Source organism: Neocloeon triangulifer, unplaced genomic scaffold (assembly GCF_031216515.1).
Source record: "Neocloeon triangulifer isolate White Clay Creek 2 clone unplaced genomic scaffold, ASM3121651v1 ptg000015l, whole genome shotgun sequence".
Classification (NCBI taxonomy): domain Eukaryota; kingdom Metazoa; phylum Arthropoda; class Insecta; order Ephemeroptera; family Baetidae; genus Neocloeon; species Neocloeon triangulifer.
In genome coordinates, this window is record NW_026775557.1 from 3,227,690 (window position 1) to 3,251,540 (window position 23,851).

Sequence of the window (23,851 nt, forward strand, 5' to 3'; positions counted from 1 at the left end):
AACCGGCCGCATAGAGTCCATCGACTTTCATTTTTTTCTAATTTTTCGGAAAAAAACAAAGATGTCCGCTTCAACGCGATGATCGACTCGAAAGTTTATTAGCACAGTTACAGTTCATTATTTTGCACTGAATTTGCAGGACTTATTTAGAAAATTTTCCGCTCAATTTGAGATCTCTATAAACTCTATTGCATTCTCAAAGTTTTTCACAAGATGTTTAGAAAGCCCCAAAAGAAGAATCTGCGCCAGAGACAAGATGTAAGTTTCTGTTTGCAATGCTTGCACATAAATTATTATTAAATTTAATGTTTTACATAAAACTACATACATATAATAATAATATAAGTCGTTTTTTATGTGTTATGAATTTCAACTGAATATGTATATATGTAGTAATTTTATTATTTAGGACGAGTTGTTGGAACCTGAAGAGCCCATGGAAATTGACGCTGTCGAAGTGACGACGATAAAGAAAGAGAAAAAGAAAAAGAAGGAGAGCGAGAATGACGAAAAATCAAAGGCAAAAAATACTCTCCTGAGCTTTGAAGAGGATCTGCTTGACGGTGATACTTTGAAGTTAAATATTTCCTGTACATTCTAAAGTGCTTTTTACAAATACAGACGATGGGGAAGTTTTTCAAGTTCGCAAATCCTCTCAAAGTAGAAAACTTATGCGGCAGCTGGACAAGGAAAGGAAGCGGAAAAAGGAAAAGGACAAAGTTTCAAGTAATGGAACAAGTTTGGCTAAAGTGAAACAAGAACCAAATACCCCTGAAGATGAGGAAGTTCCTGTCATCAAGCAGATCCCACTGAAGAAAGAGAAGCCACTGATCTTAAGTGGGCGGGAGGCAGAATTTGCTGTTGAGAGATCTGACAGCGAGGATGATGATGACAAAGACCATCCAAAATTCTCTCGGCCAAAGAAACTCCAACATGTCCTTGATAGTATGAGTATTTGAGGATTATCCATAATCTTTGCATAAAACTTAATTTAATATTTTAGGCGGCTGCATTCCAGACGCAGCAATGATTCATGCTGCCAGAAAGTCGAGGCAAAAGGCCAGAGAACTGGGTGATTTCATTCCAATTGATGAGAGTAAAACGTAAGTTCCATTATTTCAGTATTTCTTCAAATGGGCATAATTTGTCTGATTTAGTGAAGGGGCTGGTTCCCGTTTAGTGAGAGATGAAGAAGAAGACCATGACATAAGTGACGATGAACATGGTGAAGTTGCCAGAGGGGAAAACAAAAGAATCGATTTCACAGTTGATACCACAGCAAGAGATCAGGAGCGCAGAAGAGAGGCATTTTTTGCAGCTCAAGAGCAAGGTATTTGACCTTTGTCGGACGAGAGACCATCAAACCGTGTTCGAGACCGGTCTAGGAAATTTTGTAACTTTATCATCATAGGGCTTATGGTCCACATCGGTCTCGGCTTAGATATATAATATTTTATGCAAAATTTATGCCAGGGTGTAAGCCCTTTTTTTAGACCCGAGCGTAGCCATCGTGCCCGGGTTAAATGCTACTCCCGTTAAGAAAAAGTTATCCCAAATGAATATTGGACAAAAAAAATTTGAAGGCGCGATAAAAAAATATTAACTTATTGTTAGGACAGCGCCAACAGTGCGAGACAAATTTTTCTCGCAGTTTTATTCCAGGATGCTACTAAGTCTATTGAATCTCCCCCAATATCTCTCAAATTTTCTTTGCACATATCATAAATTAAAGTTATAATACTTTTTCAGAGCCTAGTGATCAGCATAGCGATCTTGACGATGATGAGGTAGAAAACTGGGAAGCGCAGCAAATTAGAAAAGCCGTTTCAGGAGCACAGGTATTTTGAATGATTACTTAATTAGAATTAATTTTGGTCATCATTTTTTAATTTTCCTAATTTTAATGAGGAAATTATAAATTTGGAACATTTTTACGATTGTTTCCAGCTTGCTGCAGCTCAGCAAGAAGTGATGCAACAGCAAGGCTTGATACAGCACCCCCCGTTTGTGCAGCTCCATCCACTAGCCATCCAACCCACCCCCACCCTGTCCCTGACGGACGGACCTGCAACCGAACAAGTTTTGTCTCAAATGCTCTCCAAAGCCGAAGCACACACTCCTGAAGAATTGTGTCGTCTCCTCCGCGACAGGTCTGATAAAGGGCTTGAGTTTTTGGTCCAGGCTGCAGCGTAAATTCCTCAAAAGTGACCGTTTGGTCTTATTTCCTAACCCCTTGAATCCTCATATTGCCAAAATAATAACTTCAAAAATTTAGACTAGTTCACGACAGGCATTTGCTTTTGATTTCATTTTATTAAACTATCGTTCCTTCCCCGTGGAAATTTCAGGTTGTGTACGCTGAAAGAAACGCAGCGCCGGCACAGTGTGGAGCGTGGCAACCTGCTGCTGGAGATGGAGGACATGGAGAAGAACTCGGAAAAAATTGTTTCCAACGGGCCCGAGCGCTCAAATCGCTATCAGTTCTACCAAAATTTGCGTGGGTATGTCACAGACTTGGTAGAATGCTTTGACGAGAAGGTGGGTCTCATTTTAACACAAATCATTTTCCTACTCCGGGGGGTCCACGAAATGCGCGGTGCGGGACACCTTGTTCTTTGAAATGCACAATATTGACTCGGTTGACTCATGCAATATTGTGGAGCGCACTTTATGCAAAAAATGGCAGGTGTCCATGCCATCGCACAGGGGCCACTGCTTCTTTCGTAGTCGTTGCTACTGTATTAACTAATCTTTCTTTCAGCCTTTTTTGTTGTCAATCTCAATTTGAAAATCCATCCAAAATGTCTCAAACGGTTTCTTCAACAAGTTGACGCATTTCAGGTGCCCGAATTGGACCAGCTTGAGCAAAGGTTTATCAATGTGTTAAAAAAGAAGAGTAACTTCCTTGTGCAGCGAAGAAGACAAGACGTCATGGATCAGGCTACAGATGCTGCTGCAAAAACAAGTAAGTCATTTTTGATAATTTTAAATAATTTCAATGGAAAAAGTAATTTTCTAGAATTTTTTTTATTCTTAATTCTTAAATCGTTTCCAGGATCGGTGGGAATGCCAGCGCCAATAATCGAGCACGATGAAAACCGAGTGAGGAGAGCTGCCGAACGTGAAGGGCGTCGATCCAGAAGGCGAAGAGCTAGAGAATCAACTCTGCCTGCCACTGACACTGTGAATTCCATAAATCTGGTTCGCCACTACGAAGGACTTTCCTCTGATGATGAGCAGTCGGAACTTGAATTATCGGCATACAATAAGGAAATTGGTGGGTGGAAAATTAAGTTTGAAAAATCCTTCTTAACTCAATATAAATTTGCAGAGCAAATTGCTGATGAAGCGAAGCTTTTGTTTGAAGATGTTGAGGAAGAATTCCATGAAATGCATCTTATTTTGAGGCATTTTAGAGAATGGAAAGAGTTTGAAATCGACTCTTATAAAGAAGCTTATGTGAATTTGAGTTTACCCAAAATATTTGCTCCTTTGGTTCGGCTAACTCTGATTTCATGGAATCCTCTGCAGGTAAAGTACTTTAATTTCTTTCTCTATTTCTTAAAGCTAAGTTTTGCTGCCCACAGGAGAATTCGGTTGACTTTGAGAGCACAGACTGGTTCCAGACACTAGTTATGTACAGCGTTGAATCTTCTGCTGAGAAACTAGAAAGCCTCAAAAGTGACCCAGACTTCCACTTGGTACCTTTGGTGATCGAAATTGCAGTGTTGCCTCGTTTAGCAAGTAATTTGATGCTCATAGGTTTAAATTGTTTGTAATTAATCGAATTTTAGAAATAATGATGGATGTTTGGGACCCTTGCTCGTCTTCTCAAACACAACGACTGGCCATGACCCTGAGGAAGATTCTCTCCGACTATCCAAAACTGGCCACCAGAGGCCGAGTTTCTAAAACAGTCTTGCCAGTTGTCGTCAGCAAGATGAAAGAAGCAATTGATAATGATGTCTTTATCCCGATCTACCCGTCAAAAACTGCGTCCGCCATTGGCCAGTTTTTCCAACGGCAATTCTGGGCTGCGTTTAAGTTGCTGAAGAATGTTATTGCTTGGAGAGGGATTATTGGTGACACCACCTTGCAGGAAATCTGCATGGGTGCCCTCTTGGGACGGTATCTTTTGGCAGCCCTCAGGACGTGTGACCCAATGGATGCCTTAGAAAAAAGTCGACATGTGAGCTTTTAAATTTTAAAAAGCTTTTCTGTTATAACAAACACACTGTTGTTGCAGTTACTGGCCACAATGCCAAGATCTTGGTTGATTCGAGAGCCCCAGTTTGTCCAACTGCAGATGTTCTCCACTCAAGTAACAAATATCATCAAAGCCATAGATGTCACAACTCCTGGCGGAAGGTATGATCAAACTTTATTTATAATTATAATTGAAATAAAATTTAATATTTTAGGGATGCCATGATGGAAGCATTGGTAATACTTAAGTCACTTGGCGCAAAGACAAAAGCGGACGAGTTGGGAAAGATTTATCTGTGAATTCACAACTTTTTTAGTCCACGGATCTGCTCCAGATAATTTTTAAATAAATCACGACAATTGGATTGGAACCATTAAAATACAATTTTCTTTTTTTCCTCTAAATTTCCCAAAAAAACTTTGCAAAGCAAAATCTATTTCAAATAATTGAAATGCAAGTGAAATAAATTCATTACAATTAATCATTTGACTTAGGTGCCAACAGATACCCTCCTCTGTCTGAAAAAATTTAGAGGAAAAATTGGTGTCAGCAATTACGGTGTGGAAAGAAAAAGCAACCTTAAGTTTGTCTGAAAAATTGGTGGTCTGCTGCCTACAAAGGGCCAAACAAAAAGTCAAGTTGAGTTGAAGTGTTTCCAAATCAAACAACATTCTGCAGCACCAGCTATACCGTTTTAATATTGTAATGGAGCCATCAAACTGCTATTTACATCCTCATGACAAAGGCACCTCTTCAGGTACCCAAAACTTTGAGATCTCAACACCCTACCTGACCAATTTAGAGCAGAGGATAGAAAATAATTTATAATATAAGATTTTTATATTGGATAGCTAGAAAGAAGAATGAAGTAACATTCCCTTCTTGGGCATAAGAAAAAATATGCAACTGCAATAAATTTTAAATAATTTAAAGCAAAAGGCTTGCAAATTTATTGTTGTCGAATAAAAATGATTTTTTTTTAAACAGAATAATACTACAAAATGAAACATTTTGCGTTATTCGTTTCTCGCTATGTAATTTTCATCAATGAGGATAATTTAGTCGTCACAGTTTTAGTTGCACACCTTGGAGGTGAATCTGAAAAAATAGCAACAAAATTTAAATTTTTATAGGCAATTCAAATGAAAATGCATATTTTCACCTGAGCTTTGAGATATTTAATTTCTTGCTCGAGAAAAAAAATTGTGCTTTTTAAGGACTCATTTTCTCTCATCAGTCTTGAATATTCATCTAATGTGTCCTCAGCTTGGAGATCACCTGAAGAGTTAATTTTTCCCACCATAGTGGTGCTGTGCAGTTCCTCACTCTTTGATTCCCTGTTTCCGCATATCCTTAGCGTTTTAAAGTTTCGCTCGATCGTGGTCGTGGAACTTGTCTGTTTTGAGCAACTCCGAGATGATATAAAGGTCTGCATATTTGGCACCTCTTCAACTCTCATGTCCATGTCACACAACTCTTTAGGCAGTTTTTCATGGCAAATTTCCCCGAGGCGCTTTGGTGAATTAGATCTCTCATCTATGGACGCCTCGCTGATAAGTTTCATAACCGCTGTTTTTAAATTGCTAGCAATTGGCCTCTTTTTAGGATTCCGTCTTGTTACAATTTTGATGATCTTTTCCTGTAAGCATTTTAAAAATTAATAATCTTTTATGCTAGAAACACAAATGCTTACCCATTGGGGTAGTTTTTTACTTATTATTTCTGGGATTGCGCCCTTATTTCTCAAGCTCGTCAACACTTCAGCTCTTTCTGAAGACGTTTTGAAAGGCGGCATTAAAAGTTCCAAAAGTATTACTCCAGAACTGTAGATATCACTCTGATGAAAATTGTTATTATTTAAAATTTTTTTTCAATAAAGTAATTTTTTTCACCTTAAAATTGCAAAGACCTCCGTCTAGTTGCTCAGGAGCTGCATACGTGTATGTGCCAATGGCACGGTGAGGAATGTCTTTGCTTGTCTCGTATTGGCATGCGAGTCCAAAATCACCGAGTTTAATTCCAGAATCTCCAGTCACAAAAATGTTTCCTGGCTATGATTTTAAGATTGAAAATTGATATAAATTGAAATGAAAATTAATTGTATGTAAAAAAAATTCTACCTTGATGTCATGGTGAATGATATTATTGCGATGGAGGTATTCAAGGGCTGCTGTGAGCTGCCAGAAAATACTAATGCTCTCCCTCAAAAGCAGAGAGCCGAGCAGAGATCCTGAGTGAATGTGGTCCTGTCGGTGGTCCATCCACTGACGCAGCGTCTCACCACACAGCTCCATTTGAATGTACAAAATTGACCTCTCCATAGGCTGAAAATAAAATGCTGCATTTTTTTGACTGAATGTCCATTTGGCACTTACAATTTCATTGACTGGGAGAAGAGCCTTTTTTGAGTCGCCGCTGCTTGAACTACTTCTATCAACTGAATTATTGTGGTTCTCCGCAGTCGACACAGGCACAAGTTCGTTGTTCCCTTCCAATGTGGATGGGGTATCTGGTAACTGCGAGTCTGATCGGAATTGGATAAAACTAGATCCACTGCTCGCTTCTCTAAAAATTGAGCAAAATATTATTTGAATTTTTCAAGTCCCTCCATAATAAATGAATTATTACCGATTTTTAATATTGATGGGCAAGTTTAAATTATTCTGGAGACTCATCTCATAATGATTTTCTTTGAATGATTCAAAATGCTCGGTAATTATGACTTTAGTTTTCAGTTCAGGAACCACAGGCTCCATCCATGCACCGTGGTACTTGACGATGTTCGGGTGGTGAAGGCTGGCAAGGACGGTGACCTCTTTCTGAATGTCTTTGTGGAGCATTTCTCGAGATCTGAAAAAAAAAAACACTTTGATACAATTTAAAGCATCAACAACAAAATCAGTACACCTACTTAATTAAAATCTTCTTAATGGCGTATTGTTGGTTGTCCAGCTTGTTCCTCACCTTGAAGACTTCTCCGAACCCACCTTTGTTGATGTAGCCCAAAATTTCAAATTCGTTGTGGTACCGAGATCTTGGCAAACACGACGTTTGGCCAATATCAGTGACGTCTTCTCCACTGTGTGAGCTTGACCTGCAGATTGGGTTGAAAAAAATTACTAAAGTATATTATTTATTGTCTAAAAACCATTTCCCCAAAAATTGGAATCAATTTCAGAGCATTAAATTAATTTTAGTGAAGTTTAAGTAAATTTGATAAAATTCAGCTTAATTTTTTCAAGGAATTTATATTCGTCTCACTTTGGGACTAGAGCCGCAGTTTGTTGGTTGACAATGTTGTGAGCTGTGGTGACCAGTTTGACCAGGTCGTCTTTGTAGTGATTTTGCAAACCCCTGAATTTCTCAGACGAAACAGCGCCATGAACCAGCTGCAGTCTCTGGAGCTCATTCAGAATAACTGTAAAGATGAAAATTTATAATAAATATTTCATTTGCAATTTTGAAAAAAAAAATCGTACTGTCATATAATCTTTGAGCTTTGTTGGCGTTCTTCTCGAGGGACGAGCAGAGCAGCTGGATGAGGCAAGAAATCAGCAAGCTGGACACATTCATGTGGTCCAGCAAAGAGTCCTCGGAATCTCTGAAAATAAATTTACTTAGCTTCTCTTCCTATTTTTGTGTAACAGACAATTTAAAATTTGTTGAAGAAAATTTAAGAGGCTATACAAATAAATAAAATAAAGTAATCTTTTCATTTTGTTATGTTATGTACATAGTTCAAATTGGATACATAATCCAATTTATATAATAAAATTATTCTCTACTACATATTCAAAATTAAAAGCCAATAGAAAAAAGTTAACTTGAATAAAATTTAAATGCATTTTTATATTGATAAACATTTTAAATTCTTTACCCTGGCTCCAAAGGCAACGATTCGGTGTCAAAGTTATCCCATTCGGAGTCAAACGTGAGGATTGTTTTGAGAATTTCGCCCGGGGGATCTTCATCGCTGTCCATGCCAAATAAAAAACTGAAATTTTAAATAAACTAATCAACGCTTTATCCTTATTTAAAAACATAGCAAAATATCAAAGGATGATTATGATGTAATTATTTTTGTTCGTTTTCTCACCTATGTGCTTAAAGAGTTTGCACAAAACAGACCTGAAAAAGGCACCGCTAACACTCAAATCGGGTACACTGAATGAACAAAATCAGAGTTTATCGGAAATTCAGGTCGGAAATCGGCAAAACATCAAATTAGTAAATTTTAATCAAACAAGAACATGTGTTTTCAGACTTCCGTGGCAAGGAGCAGGAGTGGGGAATGTTTTGTTTTTATTGCAGATTTGAGGAGAACGCGCGTGCGCCAGTATCTTTTTGGCGCGAGGAGAAAATTGCGTTCTTTATTATTATGGATGCGCACACAATAATATGTGTTTTTGTCATAAATTAGTGTATTTTTGTCGAATAATTTACTCCGACCCACTACTCCGATGCTCTGGCATTTGAGTTTTTATTAATTTCCTTTGATTTGTATAGTACATATCTGATCCCATTCTGACAGATTTGCAGCAAATTAATAATGTCATGTCACTATTAAAAAAAAAAACTTGATTAACTCATTCGAATAGCATTTTCAAAGTAAAGAAAACAAAAGATATTTTTTGATGCATAATCAGGGTTAAAATTGGCACTCAAAGATACTCAAGGACATGGAATGAAAAAAAAAAGACTTTTAAGACTTTTTGGAACTTTCAGTTTAAGACAATATTGAAGAACTCTGGAAAAACTGCAATAAACAATTAAGCATTTTAGGTTTCCTAATTCCAAATTGTCAAAATGAGTAACAAAATTTAATAATAAAAAAAAGGCACTAAAATTTTCAAACAAATTTTATTTTATAGAAAATGCATTGACTTCTGATGAATTATATTTCTTTTCAAAAATAAATATTTGAAAATGAATTTCAATTAAAATTACATTTTTATGTATAAAGCAATAAAAAAAAGAAAAGAAATTATCATAATTTGATTATATTTACGTTAAGATCATTTTTTTACCTTCAAACTTGAAATAATTGTTAAAAATGGAATAAATGAGCATGAGGAATTGTGTTGGATTAATTTTATCCAAACAAAGAACAGCAACTCTTCTCCGCACTATCAAAAAACCACAGAATTATTTATTGGATTGGAACTATCTTCCTTGAAAAAATACGAACTAAAAAAGAGCAAAGGCCGAATAAGACACAATCTAATTAAAAAAAAAAATTGTACCAATTTCTTTCATTGAGGCAATAATATTATTATCGCAGTAGTACATACATGAGAAGTTATTTACATATTTTCAGTTTTTGATAAAAGATAATAAAAGGTATTTTTGTAAAAAAAAATTAATGTTACATGTTACACATGAATTGAGAATAAATAATACAATAAAATTAAAAAATTAAAACAAATCATCGAATTAAAAAAAATACGTTAAAAGAAGATTGCTCGTTAAAATTCCTATTTTAATTAACACAAAACGGAAAGTGGCCGCGCCTATTTGATAGAACAAAATATTCAATGAATGAGAAAGAGTTATTCAAAAGGCGCTGGCGTTGTTTCTCGTGATTATTTTTCTCTCTGCTCGGCGCTGCTTTACGATGGTTCGTTCACTTCACTTCAGTCAGGGGAAGGCAGCTCCGCCAGAAAGGTCAAAGCGTTTCGTTGCGTCGGCTCGAGAGTGAGCTCCACATAATAAGTTTCTCATTCATTGACCAACTACAAACGTCTCCTCCTCACCTGCCCCGATTTCTCTTGTGATCGAAACAATTAAAGAACCCTCTTCTCTTCTCCTCAATTAAGGTCAGTATATATTATAAATTTTGCGCAAAAAACGTACTTTTATTCAAAATATCTGTATGAGTATTTTTCTTGCGGAGAGTCGGTCGCTGGAACTGTTGGCTTCGCATTTGTGGGAGTGGATGAGAAAATTTCTCAAAAATAGCTATTACCTCAACCCACACGCTATTAACTAACGCGACCGTATACGTTATGCCTTTCTTTTCTATGCCGATGCTGAGGCGGACTTTTAGAATTTTCATATTTTTTTTTTAACTTTTTGAAAAAATTGAGAAACCCTTGTTAAATAAATTATAATTTGTAAACAAAAATCATAGAACTTTCGAGAGGTTAATTTTGTGGTTTTACTTTTAATATGTACCAATATTTTTACTCTCAGGTAAAAAATTAATTATTAAATGGCCCAAAAACTATCTTAACTTCATTGAAATCAGGAAATTAAAGCTACATAATTATCCAGGCTTAACTTGAACTCCAGGGCTCATCGTCAAAAGCAGGACCACTGACAATAATAATTGTAAAAATAATAAAAATTATAAAAATTCATTCATCAACTGAGTCAATCGACAGCTTCATATGGACTGCGATTTGTAAATTGAGTTTTTAATATTTAACAAATTATTTTGGGATAAAAGTATTATTAAATAGCACAATTAATTAATGATTCTTTATCAAACTTTTTTCCAAAGTTTATTAATTTTTTTTTTTTAAATCCGCTGAAAAACTAACTCTTCTTTCGTTCCACGTTATTAGGAAAGCGTCACTTTTTGTTACTTCCTCTCAGAACTTTGATAGCACGTTTCCTCTTATCACACGTACACATAATGCCACAACGAATTCGGATTTGGGGACGCGCAGACCATGGTCATAAAACATCACATTTTGTACAAATATTGTGCACTTTAGTTTTCCAAATAAGCCGGCGTCACAAACATCAAATGAAAAAAAGCGCCTCGATATTGTATAGGCCGCGGTGGGATCGCGTTCTGGCGTCGCGACTGTCACGAGAATAAGGATGCATTCCAAGAATGTGAGATCACGAGGAGCGACCTTAGCTTTACGTGTGTGTTTATTCATTTATTGAGCTTTTGATAAGTGACACGTAATTCAATAATTATATTTTATGCCGTGATAAGTGATAAATGTTCAGTTTCCTCTTTTAATTTTTCATCAAAATCAACTCCAGTATTTGACATTTAATAATCTTTGATGTAATTTTTGACCGTTTTTTTATCTTAGATTTTTTTTGCAAAATCCTTGTTAATTCAACATTTTCGTGTCCAAAAATTGATTTTTTCCCAATGAGAATATAACAGTTTTCAAACGATTTGGACAAATATTTTGTATATTTGGGTTATTTATTCTCTATAACTACAAATAAATAGCAACTATTGGTAATTTTTTTTTAAGAAATGTTTCGTTTAAATAAATTCTGACTTTACTTTTCTTCCTTAGATAGAATTTTTGATATAGGCTGTTTGTGAGAACTAAAAACTACCAAATAAGCGTCGAGTTTGCCTTTTCTATTTTCATCGAGCGGCGGCGCTCCCCAGACTAAACCAAATGAAGGCAACTCGTTATATATTCGAATGTCTAAAAATTCTCTTCTCTCCCCTTTGAGAGTTTCCTCTCTTCATCTTGACAAGGGCAAGAATTTATTTCTCACCAGCGGCGTCGGCGGATGCTGCGTCGTCTCCCAGAGCGAGAGGAGAAAAATAAAACTTTATCGGGATGAGCCACTTCAGCCTTTCGTTCTTTCCTTTTTTTATTATGCACAAGCGGCTTTTACCATTGCACACGTGCGTGTGTTATTTCGATGCACAGCACGCCCTTCTTGAAAGCTGCATTATTTTGGTCGCGAGCGCCCTTTTTCGGCACAAATTCTCATTCATTTTTGTCGCACTGCAAGAAGTAGTGCTGCTCATTTTCATTATATTTGTTATGCAAATCGGTCTCCGTTTCTCCTTCTCTCCACGATAAACGCAAGAGAAACCTCAGAAAGAAAGCCGCGGGTCTTTGAAAAATATGAACTGCTATAAATAAAAATATAAAAACGCCACCCACAATTTTTATTCAACTTGAAAAAAAAATGAAGATCTTCATTTTTTTTTATTCATGATCGTTTATAAGAACTAAATATTTTTAATTGATTGATAATTTTAACAAAACTCTCTAAGAAAGTTAAACCGTTTTTATAAATTATCTTCAATTTTTTGAAGTCTTGAAAACTTTTTTTACGAGTATTTTGTATGCTTTAATTGATCTGAAGAAAAATACACAATTTAAAAAAGCCGCTTACACCTTTTCAAGTAGATTAAATTAGAACTATTTTTTTTAATTAAATTAAAAAATTAAATATAAACTATAACAAAATTTTTATAAAGAAAAAGATTCTGTATTTCAAAAAGATTTGAGATTTGAGGTACAACGAGAAAATTAAAATAGTCAATAAACGTGTCATTTCTACACGTTTAAAGGCATTTTTTTGGAGCTTTCTTCAATTTTTTTTAACAAATTGCAATTGCACTCATACATAAGGCTAAAAGCTCTTGACATAATTTGCCACACGTACAATTTCACAATTTGCTTTTTCCTCCTTAACTTTTTATCGCAACAGTGCTGCTTTTTTAAAATATAAAAACCGACTTGGACGGCAAAGTGACTATAAATTCATTGTCAGTATTCGAGTCAGGTTTTGCGTTCTCCTTCTTTGCTGACGTAGATTTTTGTTAGTTCTTTAACTAGCGAGTTGGTGAGAAAATTATAAAGAGAGTCTCTGTTTCCGGCGTTTTTCAAATACAAATTTTATAAAAATTTGCAGCAGTCGAGATGGGAGCAGGCCGTGGAGGAAACCCAGTTTGGTTCGTGTTGTGGCTGCTGGTGCTGATCTTCATCGGCTTCTGGGTCGGCTTCTTCTGCGCCGGCTGGTACGTCCTTCTGGCGCCGCTCGCCGTCTGCATCCCTGCCATCAAGGTGAGTGAAGAAGAATTTATTGTGGATTTAAGAAAATACAACCTTTTTCCAGGGCATCACCGACATATTAATGAAAGGGGTGCAACTTCCGGTGTACTGCGCTGAATCGATGATGGCGATGAAGTCACCTTTCTAAACCAATGAGACCTTTGATCAAATTTAAAATTTAAACCATATATAATCAAAAATGAAAGAACTTGATTAAGAAGTGTGAACTAAGTGCCTTTTCTCAATGCACTCTGCTCTGAGAAATGTCAAATGACTGTCAATATGTGTGCCTTATATCATGGCGATGGAATTAAGAATAATTATTTTTTCACATTAAAATTCTAGTATATTATGACCTTTTCACTGGAAAATTAAGTGTCTTTCTTAAAAAAGGAGAAATTTCTGCAATAAATAATACTTACGGCACAAGTTACCCAAGTTTTAGAGTCCAGAAACAATTCAAATTAGTACTTTCGAAGCACTCACTGTACAAATAACTAAGACTTATAATTATGATAAAATGAATTGATTTGGAAACAATTTTTTAAAGCAAAAGAGTGCTATATTCAAATGAGATATAAAGCCTTATCACATAGCGGCTTATGTAATGCAGATTCTATTTTTGCAACTAATTGTATGATTAACAATTAACAACGCCAAAATTTTTCAAATAAAAATCAAATTCAACAATAAAATGAATTATTATTATTGAAAATTCCTGATTTAGGAAATATTTGTTATGATATATAATTATAGGAAATAAAAAAAAACATCCTTTAGTATGCTCATTTTATTTGACAAGAATAATATTTCCAAAGTTCAATGCTTACACAGGGAGCTCCATGCAAATTATTATCAAGTTTTTATACATTTATATACGCAGAGAACTCAAACCTACAGCGATATGTGGCACATTTTGTCAAAATATTACAATTATTCTACAGTATATAAAAGTTGTCGTGGGTTTCTTTTGATTCACAAACGCTTGGCAGTAATTTGTATTTGTATTTTTTTTTTAATTCACAAATAATTGCCAAGAGTTTGTAAAATCTTAAATGAATGATTTGAAAACTACGATGAGTCGGAGAGTGCCACTTTTATGGAAAAAGTGACACCTCCTTGTAGACAGAAAACGGTCAAGGGACATCAGGGTACTTTTTGCAATTTCTGTTGTCGATTGACCACTCTCTGTGCAAATCCAAAACGCACGACATTAAAATAATTAATAATACATATTATATTGCACATCAAAGTTTATAAAAATGACGACGAGGTAACTTCATGGCTTTAATAAATGATATATTGATTTTCGATATAGTGATTCAGCGACTTGACCTTCCTCCTGACTGAGCAATTTTTATATTTCTAGTCTGAAAAATTTTCTATCGCAGAATCACATTGCCATCATAGCCGTGGGGCTCATCTGCTTTGGTTTTGTTTCGGAAAGGGTTCCATGTCAGCTTCTTCTGATGACTCGTGGATTTTGCCATTCTGCTGCTGGTCACGCTGCCTTGGGGGCTGTGACTGCCTGAAGAGACACCACTGGAACTACTCGACGTTGTGGACGTTGGTGAAAAAGATCCCTTATTGCTTGTAACACTCGTCCTTGGCTGTAAAAATTAAAATTATTTTACAAAATATTTAACTAATTGAGTTACAGAAACAATAATAAATTGTAATCAATTTGAATAAAACTTTTTTAGTAATTATAATTGAAAAATAAACTAAATTTCAGTGGCAATTTCAAAAAATAGCTATGATGCTTATATTTTCATTAAATAAAACAATATGTGCTATTTCAAAAATTTTATATACCTTCAAATAATTTCTGTCCATTGGAGTGACCAGTTTCAAGCACAGGGAGCTTCCTGCTTTTTTGGCCTCCTTGATTTTCTGTACAACATGGTCGTGCATGGACCATTTCACGTCCTCATCTCCAATGGCCACTATGAAGTCTCCTTGTTTCATTCCCGCAGCCTGATTTTGAATTGAACCGTTAAATTTGAAACACACTCAAAACTATGATTGATTTAATTTCACCTCTGCAAGACTGCCTCCGTCAACGCCTGCAACGACCACAGGTGCGTCACCGCGCACCATGAAGCCAAAACCGTCGCCTTTTTCTAGAGGCTGCAACACGAGCTGGATGGTCCGGGGCACCGTCCAGTGATGCTTTGCAGAAAATATCGCCACAGGACCCAGGGACTTGAACAAGTCCTGCACCCTGTACTGAGCAAAGTCAGGAGGCGTGAGACTGAGCTGGAACTTTGTCGACGCTGGAAAAAGAAATTCTAAATTAAACATACTGAATTTAAAAGAGAGATGATTTTAAATATAATATAATAAGTGACTTGGAAAGCTAAAAAAAAAATTTAAGACTGGAACCTACCAACAATAAGCGGTGGGTCAAGCATATCTCTGAAATCATCATCCTCTTCCAAAGTTTTGTAAGTTTCGTTGGCACGTCGGTGGGCTCGTCGCAATTCAGCCAGCAAAGCGTCCTTGCCTCTCAATTCTCGACACATTCTATACAGGCGCTGACTTTCTTCATGCCGCAACACAGCCTCCCTCAGGTGAACTCGACCTGCCAATGCAGAATAAATTTAATTTTTATAAGACCAGACAAAAAATATATTCTGCATATCATATAAAAACAAATAAATGAGGATAAATTTTCAAACCTAGCAATCTGCATTCGGCCTCGTCACTGGGCACCCTGATTTCGAGTTGCAGTTTGTCATTCTCATGGTGCGGTGCGTGTATGTACTGCAGGGTGTCCCTGGTCCTGTTGGGCAGACTGAGACTGCCGTTGTTGTTTTCGTTGACGTCAACGGCGGAAATCTGTTTTGCCGTAGGCGGTTTCGGCGCTGGGTGTTTCTTTGGGCTGCTTTGCTTCTTGAGCAGACTCAGCAGGCCGCAGGCCACGTGGTAGTGCGACAACGCCCGGTAGTGCTCCTGCTTCACTGTTGTTAGGGACACCCATGACGTCGCCACATAGTCCTTCACACTTGGCACCGAAATCAAAGTGAAAACTTTGCTGTACGCATCAGCCACCTGCAAAAATAATTAAATTAATAAAAAAATAAAAAATTGAAATGAGAAAAGTCAAATTCATTGAGCTTATTGTTCAATACACGTCAGCATTGATTAGAAATAATAATTAAAAATTTAACTATATATAAATGTTATCAGTGAATTCATTACCTGCGCTGCTTCTTGCCCCAAATCTAGACACACATCTACATCTCGAAGGTCTTGGCTTTGGAGCTCCAGTTTCTCAAACAAGCACTCTCTTGCTTGTGCCTTGAAAAAAAGATTATAAATTAATCAATCACTTTAATTTAATAAATAAAATTCTACTAAATTATATATTTTGCGCGAATCTTTTCCCGTTATTATAAAGTTATGCAATCTGCTTGACGTACAAATTCTGCCGGTTGCATAACTCTCAACAGAAGATATATAATTTTTGGCTCCCGCTTCTTCATGGAATTTCAGTTAACAGTAATCCTACCAGCATCAACTGGACCAGCATGTCGAGCATGTCCGGACTGAGGTCCATGCTAGGCGCGTTGGTGAAGCTCTCGTGGATGTACTGGAATGTGCCGGCCGCCCTGAGAAAGGCGTCCACTGCACTGTCCAGACCTCGGCTACTCTTCCGATCCTGTCGCGTCCCAATCTGCGTGTAGACGGCGCCAATGTTGAACAAAACGCACGCCTTCTCAAAAGCCACCGTCCGCTGACAGCTCGGCACTCCGGTCAACGAGTCATACCTTTAAAAAAAATCACAGATTCAAGGCTTTTGTTCAACAATGCAAACTTTTTAATGTGTGCTTAAAACGTATAATTATATGCGCGAGATAAAAGTTGAATTACCATTCAAAGTAGATGCCGAGACTGCGGTCCGGTGGGAAAAAACGTCTTTCCACGAAGTAAAGTTGATTGTAATAGTCAAAGAGCAGGGACACTCCCGAATTGTCTCTCAGCGGAGTTCTCATAGCCTTGAGCGAACAAATTAGTAAGATAATTAGTATTTCGCATGACACTTCGACCTCACCTGTCTTATGTCCATGAACTCGGTTATGGCGTCGTCGTACAAAGAGCTATCTTCGCTATAATGCTCCAGGATGAAGTCCTGTAAAATGCATAAAAATTTGCATTTCATAAAAAGCAACAGAAAAAACATAATTAAAAGTATTCTCGTTTAAAATGCAATTATATATAAATTGAGAAGTTTTATAAATTTCATTATTAAAAACAAAAAAATGCTTAATTCAGAAAATGAACAAGAAAAATTGAAGAAATTGATAGAGAATTTTTTAAAAAAATCTTTAATAAATAAATTTTAAATATTAAGAGGAATTTTCCCCTTACTTGCAGGTCTGAACCTGATAAAAAATAATTTTGAGTAAAATGCAACAAAGGCAAACGTGCTAGACCGAAGCTAATTCTCAAAGCAAAGCATGACGTGCTCCTGCTTTCTTAGCTCCTCTTTTACGACATGTATAATATTCTTCTCATTTTCCAACCACGCCTCGCTTTTTGCGAGATGATGCCGCCTGCTCACGTGTGGAAGTATTGAAATTGCGTATCAACTGAAAATCATCGCGCGGCATCACCTTTCACGGCGGCGTCGACACTTCATGATTTTTTCTCGCTCATTCCGCCGATCGAAACAATGGCGCGAGAACCACTTATATTCGCTGGCGGCGGCGGCATTCACGTATGTACACACATACATGGGGCCTCTTTGTGCCAATAGGCAAACAAAAAAGACGCACATGCATGCACGAGCGAGAGATGAAATTTGCGCCGCGTCACGCCGCAATCATTAATAAAGTATCGATGGAAAAACTAATTGCCCTGCCTGCCTGCACGGGAAGCCCCCCTTTTGTACCTTGAACGGGTCCCTGAAGTCGATCTCTTTCGTCTCTTTCAGGCCCAACGGGATCATTGGCATCGTTGGCTCGGAACTGCAAACACAAAATTAAGCAATGTTGTAATATTATTCAACAAATCCCAAGATGAATAAACACAGAAAATTAACCGAAATTGTCATATTTACATAATAAATAAGACAAGAACTGCAATTCACTATCACTGAAATAAAAACTTTCAGGAAAAATGTATGTAATCTCACCAATTTTAATTTGCATAAATTAATGAAATATATATAAATTAAAAAATAGCCTCAGTCAATTTAAATATTAATTAAACCTTTTATAGGAAAATGTTTTTCAAGATCATCATCATTCTTGTGTACAAGTTTTTGCATAGTTAAGTTGCTGATGGAGGAGATGGAAATCTTTGGAGTTTGTGTGTCGCCGCCACTTATATTCTTGTGGAATGTGGGTCACTTGGGTCAGATTGGAGCTCACCTGCCGCTGCTCCAGCGCAAGGCTGGAAATGAGCACCACGGCATACTATACACACTCTCGAGTGGGTCACCCATTATTATTATTTGTTGCGTCACCTCGGCGCCCGGCCGGTGTAATATCTACACGCATATATTATTCATGTATGCTCATTTCGGGCCGTGAAGCGGCGAAAGTCTCGAAAGAGCGCCGAGGAGTTTTCATAGAATCGTCTACCAGGAGATTATATTATAATATTTGACAGCTTTTTGTGCTCGTCAGGTGAACAAAAGTGGGCGTCGCTAGCTTGAAAGTGAGGCAACTATTTTTTATTCTCTTTACCAAGAAAAGAAAACTTTTCATCAATCAAGGTGCTAAAATTAGATTGCGTCAGGGACAAATCAAAGTTGATGGAAAAAAAAGATCAATGTATATAATCACCTGTCTTTTTGGTACACCTCGACGGAGCTGTTAAGCTCGGCCAGTTGTTCCTTCAGGAGTTGCAGGTTCGAGTTGACGAAGCTGAGCTCGAGAGCCACGGTTTCCCTCAGCTTCTTGTTCGTCGTCGCTCTGGAAACACGAAATTAAGCGCAAATTAAAGTCTTGTATCGCGACAGGAAGTAATAAAAATCAGAGATTCGCCAGGAGACAAAGGAATTTTAATAAAGGTATTATGAGAAGCGAGAGTGAAAATTACACTCGAGGCTGCGAAAAAATTAAGAAACAGATCCCAGAATTACGCAAGTGTTGGAATCTGCGCGTGGTAAAGTTGAGAGAAAAACAAACAATTGTGTTATGGGAGATGATAATTTGGCTGAAAATTCGCGCTCCTCCTAAGTGGAAGGTTTAAATGTGAGCCCTGGGGCAGATGGATTGTGGGTGGAGTTGATTTTGGGCTATGGTCCGTCTACCTGCTCATTTCGAGACGACTCACGCTCCGATTAGCAAACGAAAATTTGTCATGAGAGAGAATCTTGCTCATTATTCTGGCCTATTTATTGCCATAAGAGAGGCAGCAACACTCTCAAAGTGAGCTTCAAAAGAGAATTGCTCTTTTTATTTCTCATGTTCTAATTGTAAACGAAACTCCACTGTTTGTTATTTTTATTTTTACTCAAATCTCTCGCACAAACAGGCTCAAATGATATGATATTTTTTTACAGTTTTGAAAAACGCTTCTGCCGATCGGACTGTTTAATTGCGACTCGTTTTCAACATAACGGGTTGAGAAATATATAAAACTTTCCTGTTTATAAAAATTCACGTGTGCCTCTGCTTTCCTTAGCGCGGCTAATTTTGACGATCTGCTTTAAATGGCAATTCAATTTCAACGCCGCTGCTTTTCGGCTTACGTAATTGTGCTCTGCTTGTAGAACAAGTTTTTATGTGGCGTGTATTCGAATAAACGGCGAATCGCTTTTCGCCGCCGCGCCGCAGCTCTCGGCGCGTGTGTTGTCACTGCAAACAAAACGGAACTCGGTCCGAATCTCTTATCCGCCCCGTTATATTTAAAGAGCATCGGTCTCTCTCTCTCACACAGACCTACAGACGGGAGTCGCCGAGTTGGAGAGAGAGAAAGATTGTGTGATCACGAGCAGCAACAAAACAATCCTTTAATCTTCCACACTGTTTGTTTTCGCCGTTCCACAACAACACACTCTCTCGATTCGTCGGCACTTTCTTCGTCCTTTTCAAAATCCATGCTGGGCGGCCAATTAATGCAAATTATCTGCACGCCTACAAGCATGTACAACACAATGGACTTTCTTATTTTACAAATAACATATTAAAAATAAATGCAAATTGTGATTATTCTCTAGGCTTTAAATATTTTTTAAAATTATGTAGTATTAATTAAAATAATTTTTTATATTTATTTAAAAATATTTGGTTAAAAATTAGTTATTGGATTTTATATATTTTCAAAGTTTATTGTTTGTTTATGTTAAAAACATTTGCATCAATAAATAAAATTTTAATATATTTATCAAAATACAATTACTTTGGGCCTGTAAAGCTGTAACTGTCAATACTCCAATTGTCTCTGGCTCATTGTAATAAATTAAATCACAGAACCAGGTAGTTATTGTATAATAATATTATGATTAAATCAGGATCTATTAAAACAATACGTTATTTTGATTTTGGGTGTTTTTTAGCAGACATCTGCTGTTGTAAACCCTTTCTTCTCTTTTCAAATCGCAAATTTTTTTATGGACTGAGAAGAATAAATAATAATAATTATAGATAAATGAATTTTCTCTTATTTCTGGCTCGTCCATCAAAATGCTCACTTAGCAAATTATTTGAAATAGTAACCTTTTAACGTATGTTTAGATTTCTGTTTTATTTTCAGAAAAAAAATTACTTGTTCAGTTCCTCAGCGCCCGCAGGGAAATTTTTGTCTGTACGCATCAACTGATTAATAAAACTTTTCCTGGAATCTCGAGGTTCATATTGTTTTATTTTTCATCCTTTGAGAGGAAAACATATCCTTGTAATAGCTCTGCAGAGAGGTCGAGCAGGATGCGGAGCGAATATAATTTTCAATGCAAATGAGTGCGCGGCTGCCTTCCTTATCACGGTGCATCCTCTTGCCCAACCGACGCTCTGTCATGTGTGTATTTACGACCTTTGCACCGCTATACCTTTGAACGCGTTATCTCTGTGGACAGCCTTGAAAGGCTCAGACCTCAAACGCAACTCTCAATGCACTTGACTTGGTTTCGTTTTCCAGCACCCTTTTACCTTCCTAAATGAACAAAAAAGAAAGTTGCGTTTGTTTTGAAATAATTTTTAATTCGAGCGGCCTGCTTGGACCTCGTCCAACAAAATAAGCGCGCGGCACATGAAGTGCGTCTCGTGTCGCGGTAAAAAAAAAATTGGAATGGGAGCACCACAAAGGATTCCTCGGCATGTGCCGTGTCCGCACAAAAAGCACGTGGACAAAGAGCTTTCTTGTCAAACTCAATCCTTTGCTCGAAAGTGCAGACACATTTACACACAGCCGCATCCACAGAGGAGTGTGATTTGAGCATGTGAGGCGAAGCGCTGCAGATTTGAAGTAAAGAAAGAAAGAAAGAAAGCTGCTTACAATAAAGAGATTCGTCGACGAGACACTCGTGCAATGCTAATTCACTTAATCAAATTCATTTTCATCCGCTTGAGTGGTGAATTTAATTGAAGCAGAGTGCTTGGAATGTTGAATGTCCATTCGAAAGGCAGTTTTATGAGTGGAATTTTAATTTTTACGCAAAATTTTGTTATTTAAAAATAAAACAATCATCAACTAGAACATTCAATATTTTTTCTACTGCACTATTTATCTCCAAATTTCAGGGAAAGTAATTTTTTTTCTTTGTTAATTTCAATAAACAGCAAAAAATGTGAAGAAAAAATTTAATTTGAATAATAAAAAAAGCAAGACTTACTTGTAGAGGTTTTCGGCTCCTGCCCTCAGTCTCAGCTCCTTGTTGATCTCCTGGTTCAACTTGGACCGTTTGTTTTGCAGTTTGCCCCTGCATGTTGCGATGCGAGGATCAGAGCCCTGAAACAAAAATCAAAATTGAGGGTTAAACAACCTTAGCTATAGATCATTGTGACAGGTGATTTTTCAAATAGAAAAACAATGCTGGTTTTAATTAGAATATATATACCAGCATGTTCGTTTTCGCTGCACAATCTCACGTGACCTTTTGCACATGAGAACAGGGACCTCAGCCCAGCTCCTACATATATGGCTGCACGCATGATAGGATTATTCTGTGCGAGTGTCAAATTACCAACTGCATGTTTATTATGCTGGCTCGGTTTACGACTTTTCGCAAAAATGTGATTCATCAGCGGAGGACATAATTGCAAAAACCATCCTTTTACCTAGCCAACGCCTCACAGTGACAATCACTTGCCTTTCATTTTATCAGAATAAATAAATATCAATAAATAAATTGTACGTATAACAATTGTACATAAATTTTAAAATTTTGTTGGTAATAAAAATAATGTTGCTTCTCCAAAATTGCCTTGGAGATTTTACCGAGTTTTTTTCTCTTTAGAAACTTTGCTCTTTATTCTTTTATGAAAGTAACACTCACGTGCTTTTTTTTATTTTAAATTTATTAAATATTTCTCCGATTTAGAGCAAGGCGCGGCGCTTCCAAATTTTGTAAAAGCTCAATGAAGCACATTTGAAGGGCCAGTCTCGCGCAAGTTTGTCCGATGTTGTGAGAAGTCGCTTGGCAGAGAAAGCGAGAGGTGAAAGTCCTCGCAGCTCTTTCGGATTTTATTTACCAATTGAGAGGAATTGAGATATTGAACGAGTTCTTTCCATGGCAACTTTTGAGTATAAGTGAAATTAAACTTTGGACGAGAGCAAGCCACGAAAATCAACTATTCCACGAGCCTCAAACTATAAATAATTGAGCCATACGGTACTTTTGGACGCCTCGATCTTTCTGGCCATAAATGTATGCGTCTGATTAACAGGAAGAGCTTAATTATCCTCATCTCGCTGGAGAACAATCCATTTTTCACATTAATGGAATATACGCAGCAGAGTTACTAATTTCAAAGTTGACGGCTCGGTGATTAAAGCAGAGACAAATGAACGGTTCCATTATTTCCAACACTACACGCTCTGTTGAAATCGACGATGCTATTTATAATTTCCAACATTATCTTGAGATAAATTTTAACTTAATCTTTTCTATCGTAAATGGTCAAAGTGAAGGTACATTTCTTTAGATGAAGTCAAAATAATCAAAATACCCAGCTGTTCACAACATGTTTTTGATCTCTAAAAACCCAGAGCTTATTATGCAAGAAATTTTAATGCCTTTCCAAACTCTTGGAAAACTCCTTTACAAGACAATTTTCCTAGCAAAATATTTGTGTTGAGCATAAAAAATTGAACAAATATTATATTTTTAATAGCATAATTAAATTAGAGCAATATTCTTATACCTGCTTTAAAATATTGCTTAATATTATAAAAATAAAATGAACTTAATTGATATAAAATGAATTTATTTAGATTTAATTGTAAATATTAGAAAATTTTGTTTTGTTTTTAATATTTGGAAATGTTGATTTCAAATTGAGTTTGTTTTATTTCACCATTGATTTTGAATGCAATGGAAGCATTCGGAACTTCCATATATTAATAATGGTGAAAATCGTGAAGTTGCTGCATTTTACGGAGGAATTTATTGGACGTTTCGAAGGAAAGAGGAGCAGAGCTGAGTGGCCGATAACTAACGGTCCGCGCGCCGTTTTTTCTCATCGGCGGTTATTTGCGTGAGAAACGGGCATAATGAGCCGCGATTTGCCGGCACAAGAACTGATCGGTTCTCTGTCAAAACTCCGAAGCAAATCTCCAACGAAGCTTGCGATCCGGGTCACCGAAATCAAAGGGCGTTGAATGCACTTTGTCAAGTACTAAATAAAAAAGTGGCGGCCCCGGTGGCAGCGTTTTTTTCATTCTTCCATGATGAGAAGGAACAACAGGAAGTTTTATT

At 36.8% G+C, this 23,851-nt stretch overlaps 4 protein-coding genes across 6 annotated transcripts in view; 2 read left to right on the forward strand and 2 right to left on the reverse strand.

Annotated features, from left to right (window-relative positions):
• The first annotated feature begins 60 nt into the window (after nucleotides 1-60).
• On the forward strand, nucleotides 61-4,581 carry LOC132202631 (PAX3- and PAX7-binding protein 1). The gene is made up of 15 exons (XM_059629648.1): nucleotides 61-258; nucleotides 410-563; nucleotides 622-945; nucleotides 1,004-1,103; nucleotides 1,158-1,330; nucleotides 1,750-1,838; nucleotides 1,948-2,150; nucleotides 2,349-2,538; nucleotides 2,842-2,965; nucleotides 3,056-3,277; nucleotides 3,332-3,531; nucleotides 3,588-3,744; nucleotides 3,795-4,189; nucleotides 4,247-4,368; nucleotides 4,422-4,581. Exons 1-15 carry the CDS (start codon nucleotides 214-216, stop codon nucleotides 4,504-4,506), a joined length of 2,583 nt encoding a protein of 860 aa, XP_059485631.1. The 5' UTR covers nucleotides 61-213; the 3' UTR covers nucleotides 4,507-4,581.
• Nucleotides 4,582-5,114: 533 nt separating this feature from the next.
• LOC132202329 (eukaryotic translation initiation factor 2-alpha kinase 1-like) lies at nucleotides 5,115-8,496 on the reverse strand. The gene is made up of 12 exons (XM_059629174.1): nucleotides 8,304-8,496; nucleotides 8,085-8,201; nucleotides 7,687-7,808; nucleotides 7,469-7,625; nucleotides 7,119-7,301; nucleotides 6,836-7,057; nucleotides 6,583-6,772; nucleotides 6,328-6,531; nucleotides 6,100-6,258; nucleotides 5,901-6,044; nucleotides 5,370-5,846; nucleotides 5,115-5,305 (listed from the first exon to the last, which is right to left on the reverse strand). Exons 2-12 carry the CDS (start codon nucleotides 8,186-8,188, stop codon nucleotides 5,273-5,275), a joined length of 1,995 nt encoding a protein of 664 aa, XP_059485157.1. The 5' UTR covers nucleotides 8,189-8,201; nucleotides 8,304-8,496; the 3' UTR covers nucleotides 5,115-5,272.
• Nucleotides 8,497-9,844: 1,348 nt separating this feature from the next.
• LOC132202484 (uncharacterized) lies at nucleotides 9,845-13,410 on the forward strand. Its single transcript, XM_059629435.1, has 3 exons — nucleotides 9,845-10,023; nucleotides 12,842-12,993; nucleotides 13,046-13,410. The coding sequence occupies exons 2-3, from the start codon at nucleotides 12,850-12,852 to the stop codon at nucleotides 13,127-13,129; spliced, it is 228 nt and encodes a 75-aa protein (XP_059485418.1). The 5' UTR covers nucleotides 9,845-10,023; nucleotides 12,842-12,849; the 3' UTR covers nucleotides 13,130-13,410.
• A 348-nt stretch (nucleotides 13,411-13,758) lies between these two features.
• The window catches only part of LOC132202483 (rhophilin-2), a 39,531-nt gene continuing 29,438 nt past the window's right edge, over nucleotides 13,759-23,851 (reverse strand). For all 3 annotated transcript variants that reach the window (XM_059629432.1, XM_059629433.1, XM_059629434.1), the window contains exons 2-13: nucleotides 21,767-21,882; nucleotides 18,777-18,905; nucleotides 17,879-17,954; nucleotides 17,039-17,116; nucleotides 16,858-16,982; nucleotides 16,496-16,754; nucleotides 16,186-16,284; nucleotides 15,663-16,035; nucleotides 15,371-15,565; nucleotides 15,022-15,257; nucleotides 14,797-14,958; nucleotides 13,759-14,591 (exon numbers count right to left, since the gene is read on the reverse strand). In XM_059629432.1, the coding sequence (XP_059485415.1) occupies nucleotides 14,364-14,591; nucleotides 14,797-14,958; nucleotides 15,022-15,257; nucleotides 15,371-15,565; nucleotides 15,663-16,035; nucleotides 16,186-16,284; nucleotides 16,496-16,754; nucleotides 16,858-16,982; nucleotides 17,039-17,116; nucleotides 17,879-17,954; nucleotides 18,777-18,905; nucleotides 21,767-21,882 (2,076 nt within the window). In that variant the 3' untranslated portion in view covers nucleotides 13,759-14,363. The remainder of the gene's footprint in view (nucleotides 14,592-14,796; nucleotides 14,959-15,021; nucleotides 15,258-15,370; nucleotides 15,566-15,662; nucleotides 16,036-16,185; nucleotides 16,285-16,495; nucleotides 16,755-16,857; nucleotides 16,983-17,038; nucleotides 17,117-17,878; nucleotides 17,955-18,776; nucleotides 18,906-21,766; nucleotides 21,883-23,851) is intronic.

Bases quoted from the DNA above. Each gene is read 5' to 3' on its own strand.
- LOC132202329 (XM_059629174.1), bottom strand. From the start codon at position 8,188: ATGGACAGCGATGAAGATCCCCCGGGCGAAATTCTCAAAACAATCCTC. The intron at 7,058-7,118 runs GTAGGTGTACTG...TTTTTTTTTCAG, and splicing joins ATTAAGAAGATTTTAATTAA to ATCTCGAGAAATGCTCCACA. The intron at 6,773-6,835 runs GTAATAATTCAT...CTCAATTTTTAG, and splicing joins CCCATCAATATTAAAAATCG to AGAAGCGAGCAGTGGATCTA.
- LOC132202484 (XM_059629435.1), top strand. From the start codon at position 12,850: ATGGGAGCAGGCCGTGGAGGAAACCCAGTTTGGTTCGTGTTGTGGCTG. The intron at 12,994-13,045 runs GTGAGTGAAGAA...ACCTTTTTCCAG, and splicing joins TCTGCATCCCTGCCATCAAG to GGCATCACCGACATATTAAT.
- LOC132202631 (XM_059629648.1), top strand. From the start codon at position 214: ATGTTTAGAAAGCCCCAAAAGAAGAATCTGCGCCAGAGACAAGAT. The intron at 946-1,003 runs GTATGAGTATTT...TTAATATTTTAG, and splicing joins ACTCCAACATGTCCTTGATA to GCGGCTGCATTCCAGACGCA. The intron at 2,539-2,841 runs GTGGGTCTCATT...GACGCATTTCAG, and splicing joins TAGAATGCTTTGACGAGAAG to GTGCCCGAATTGGACCAGCT.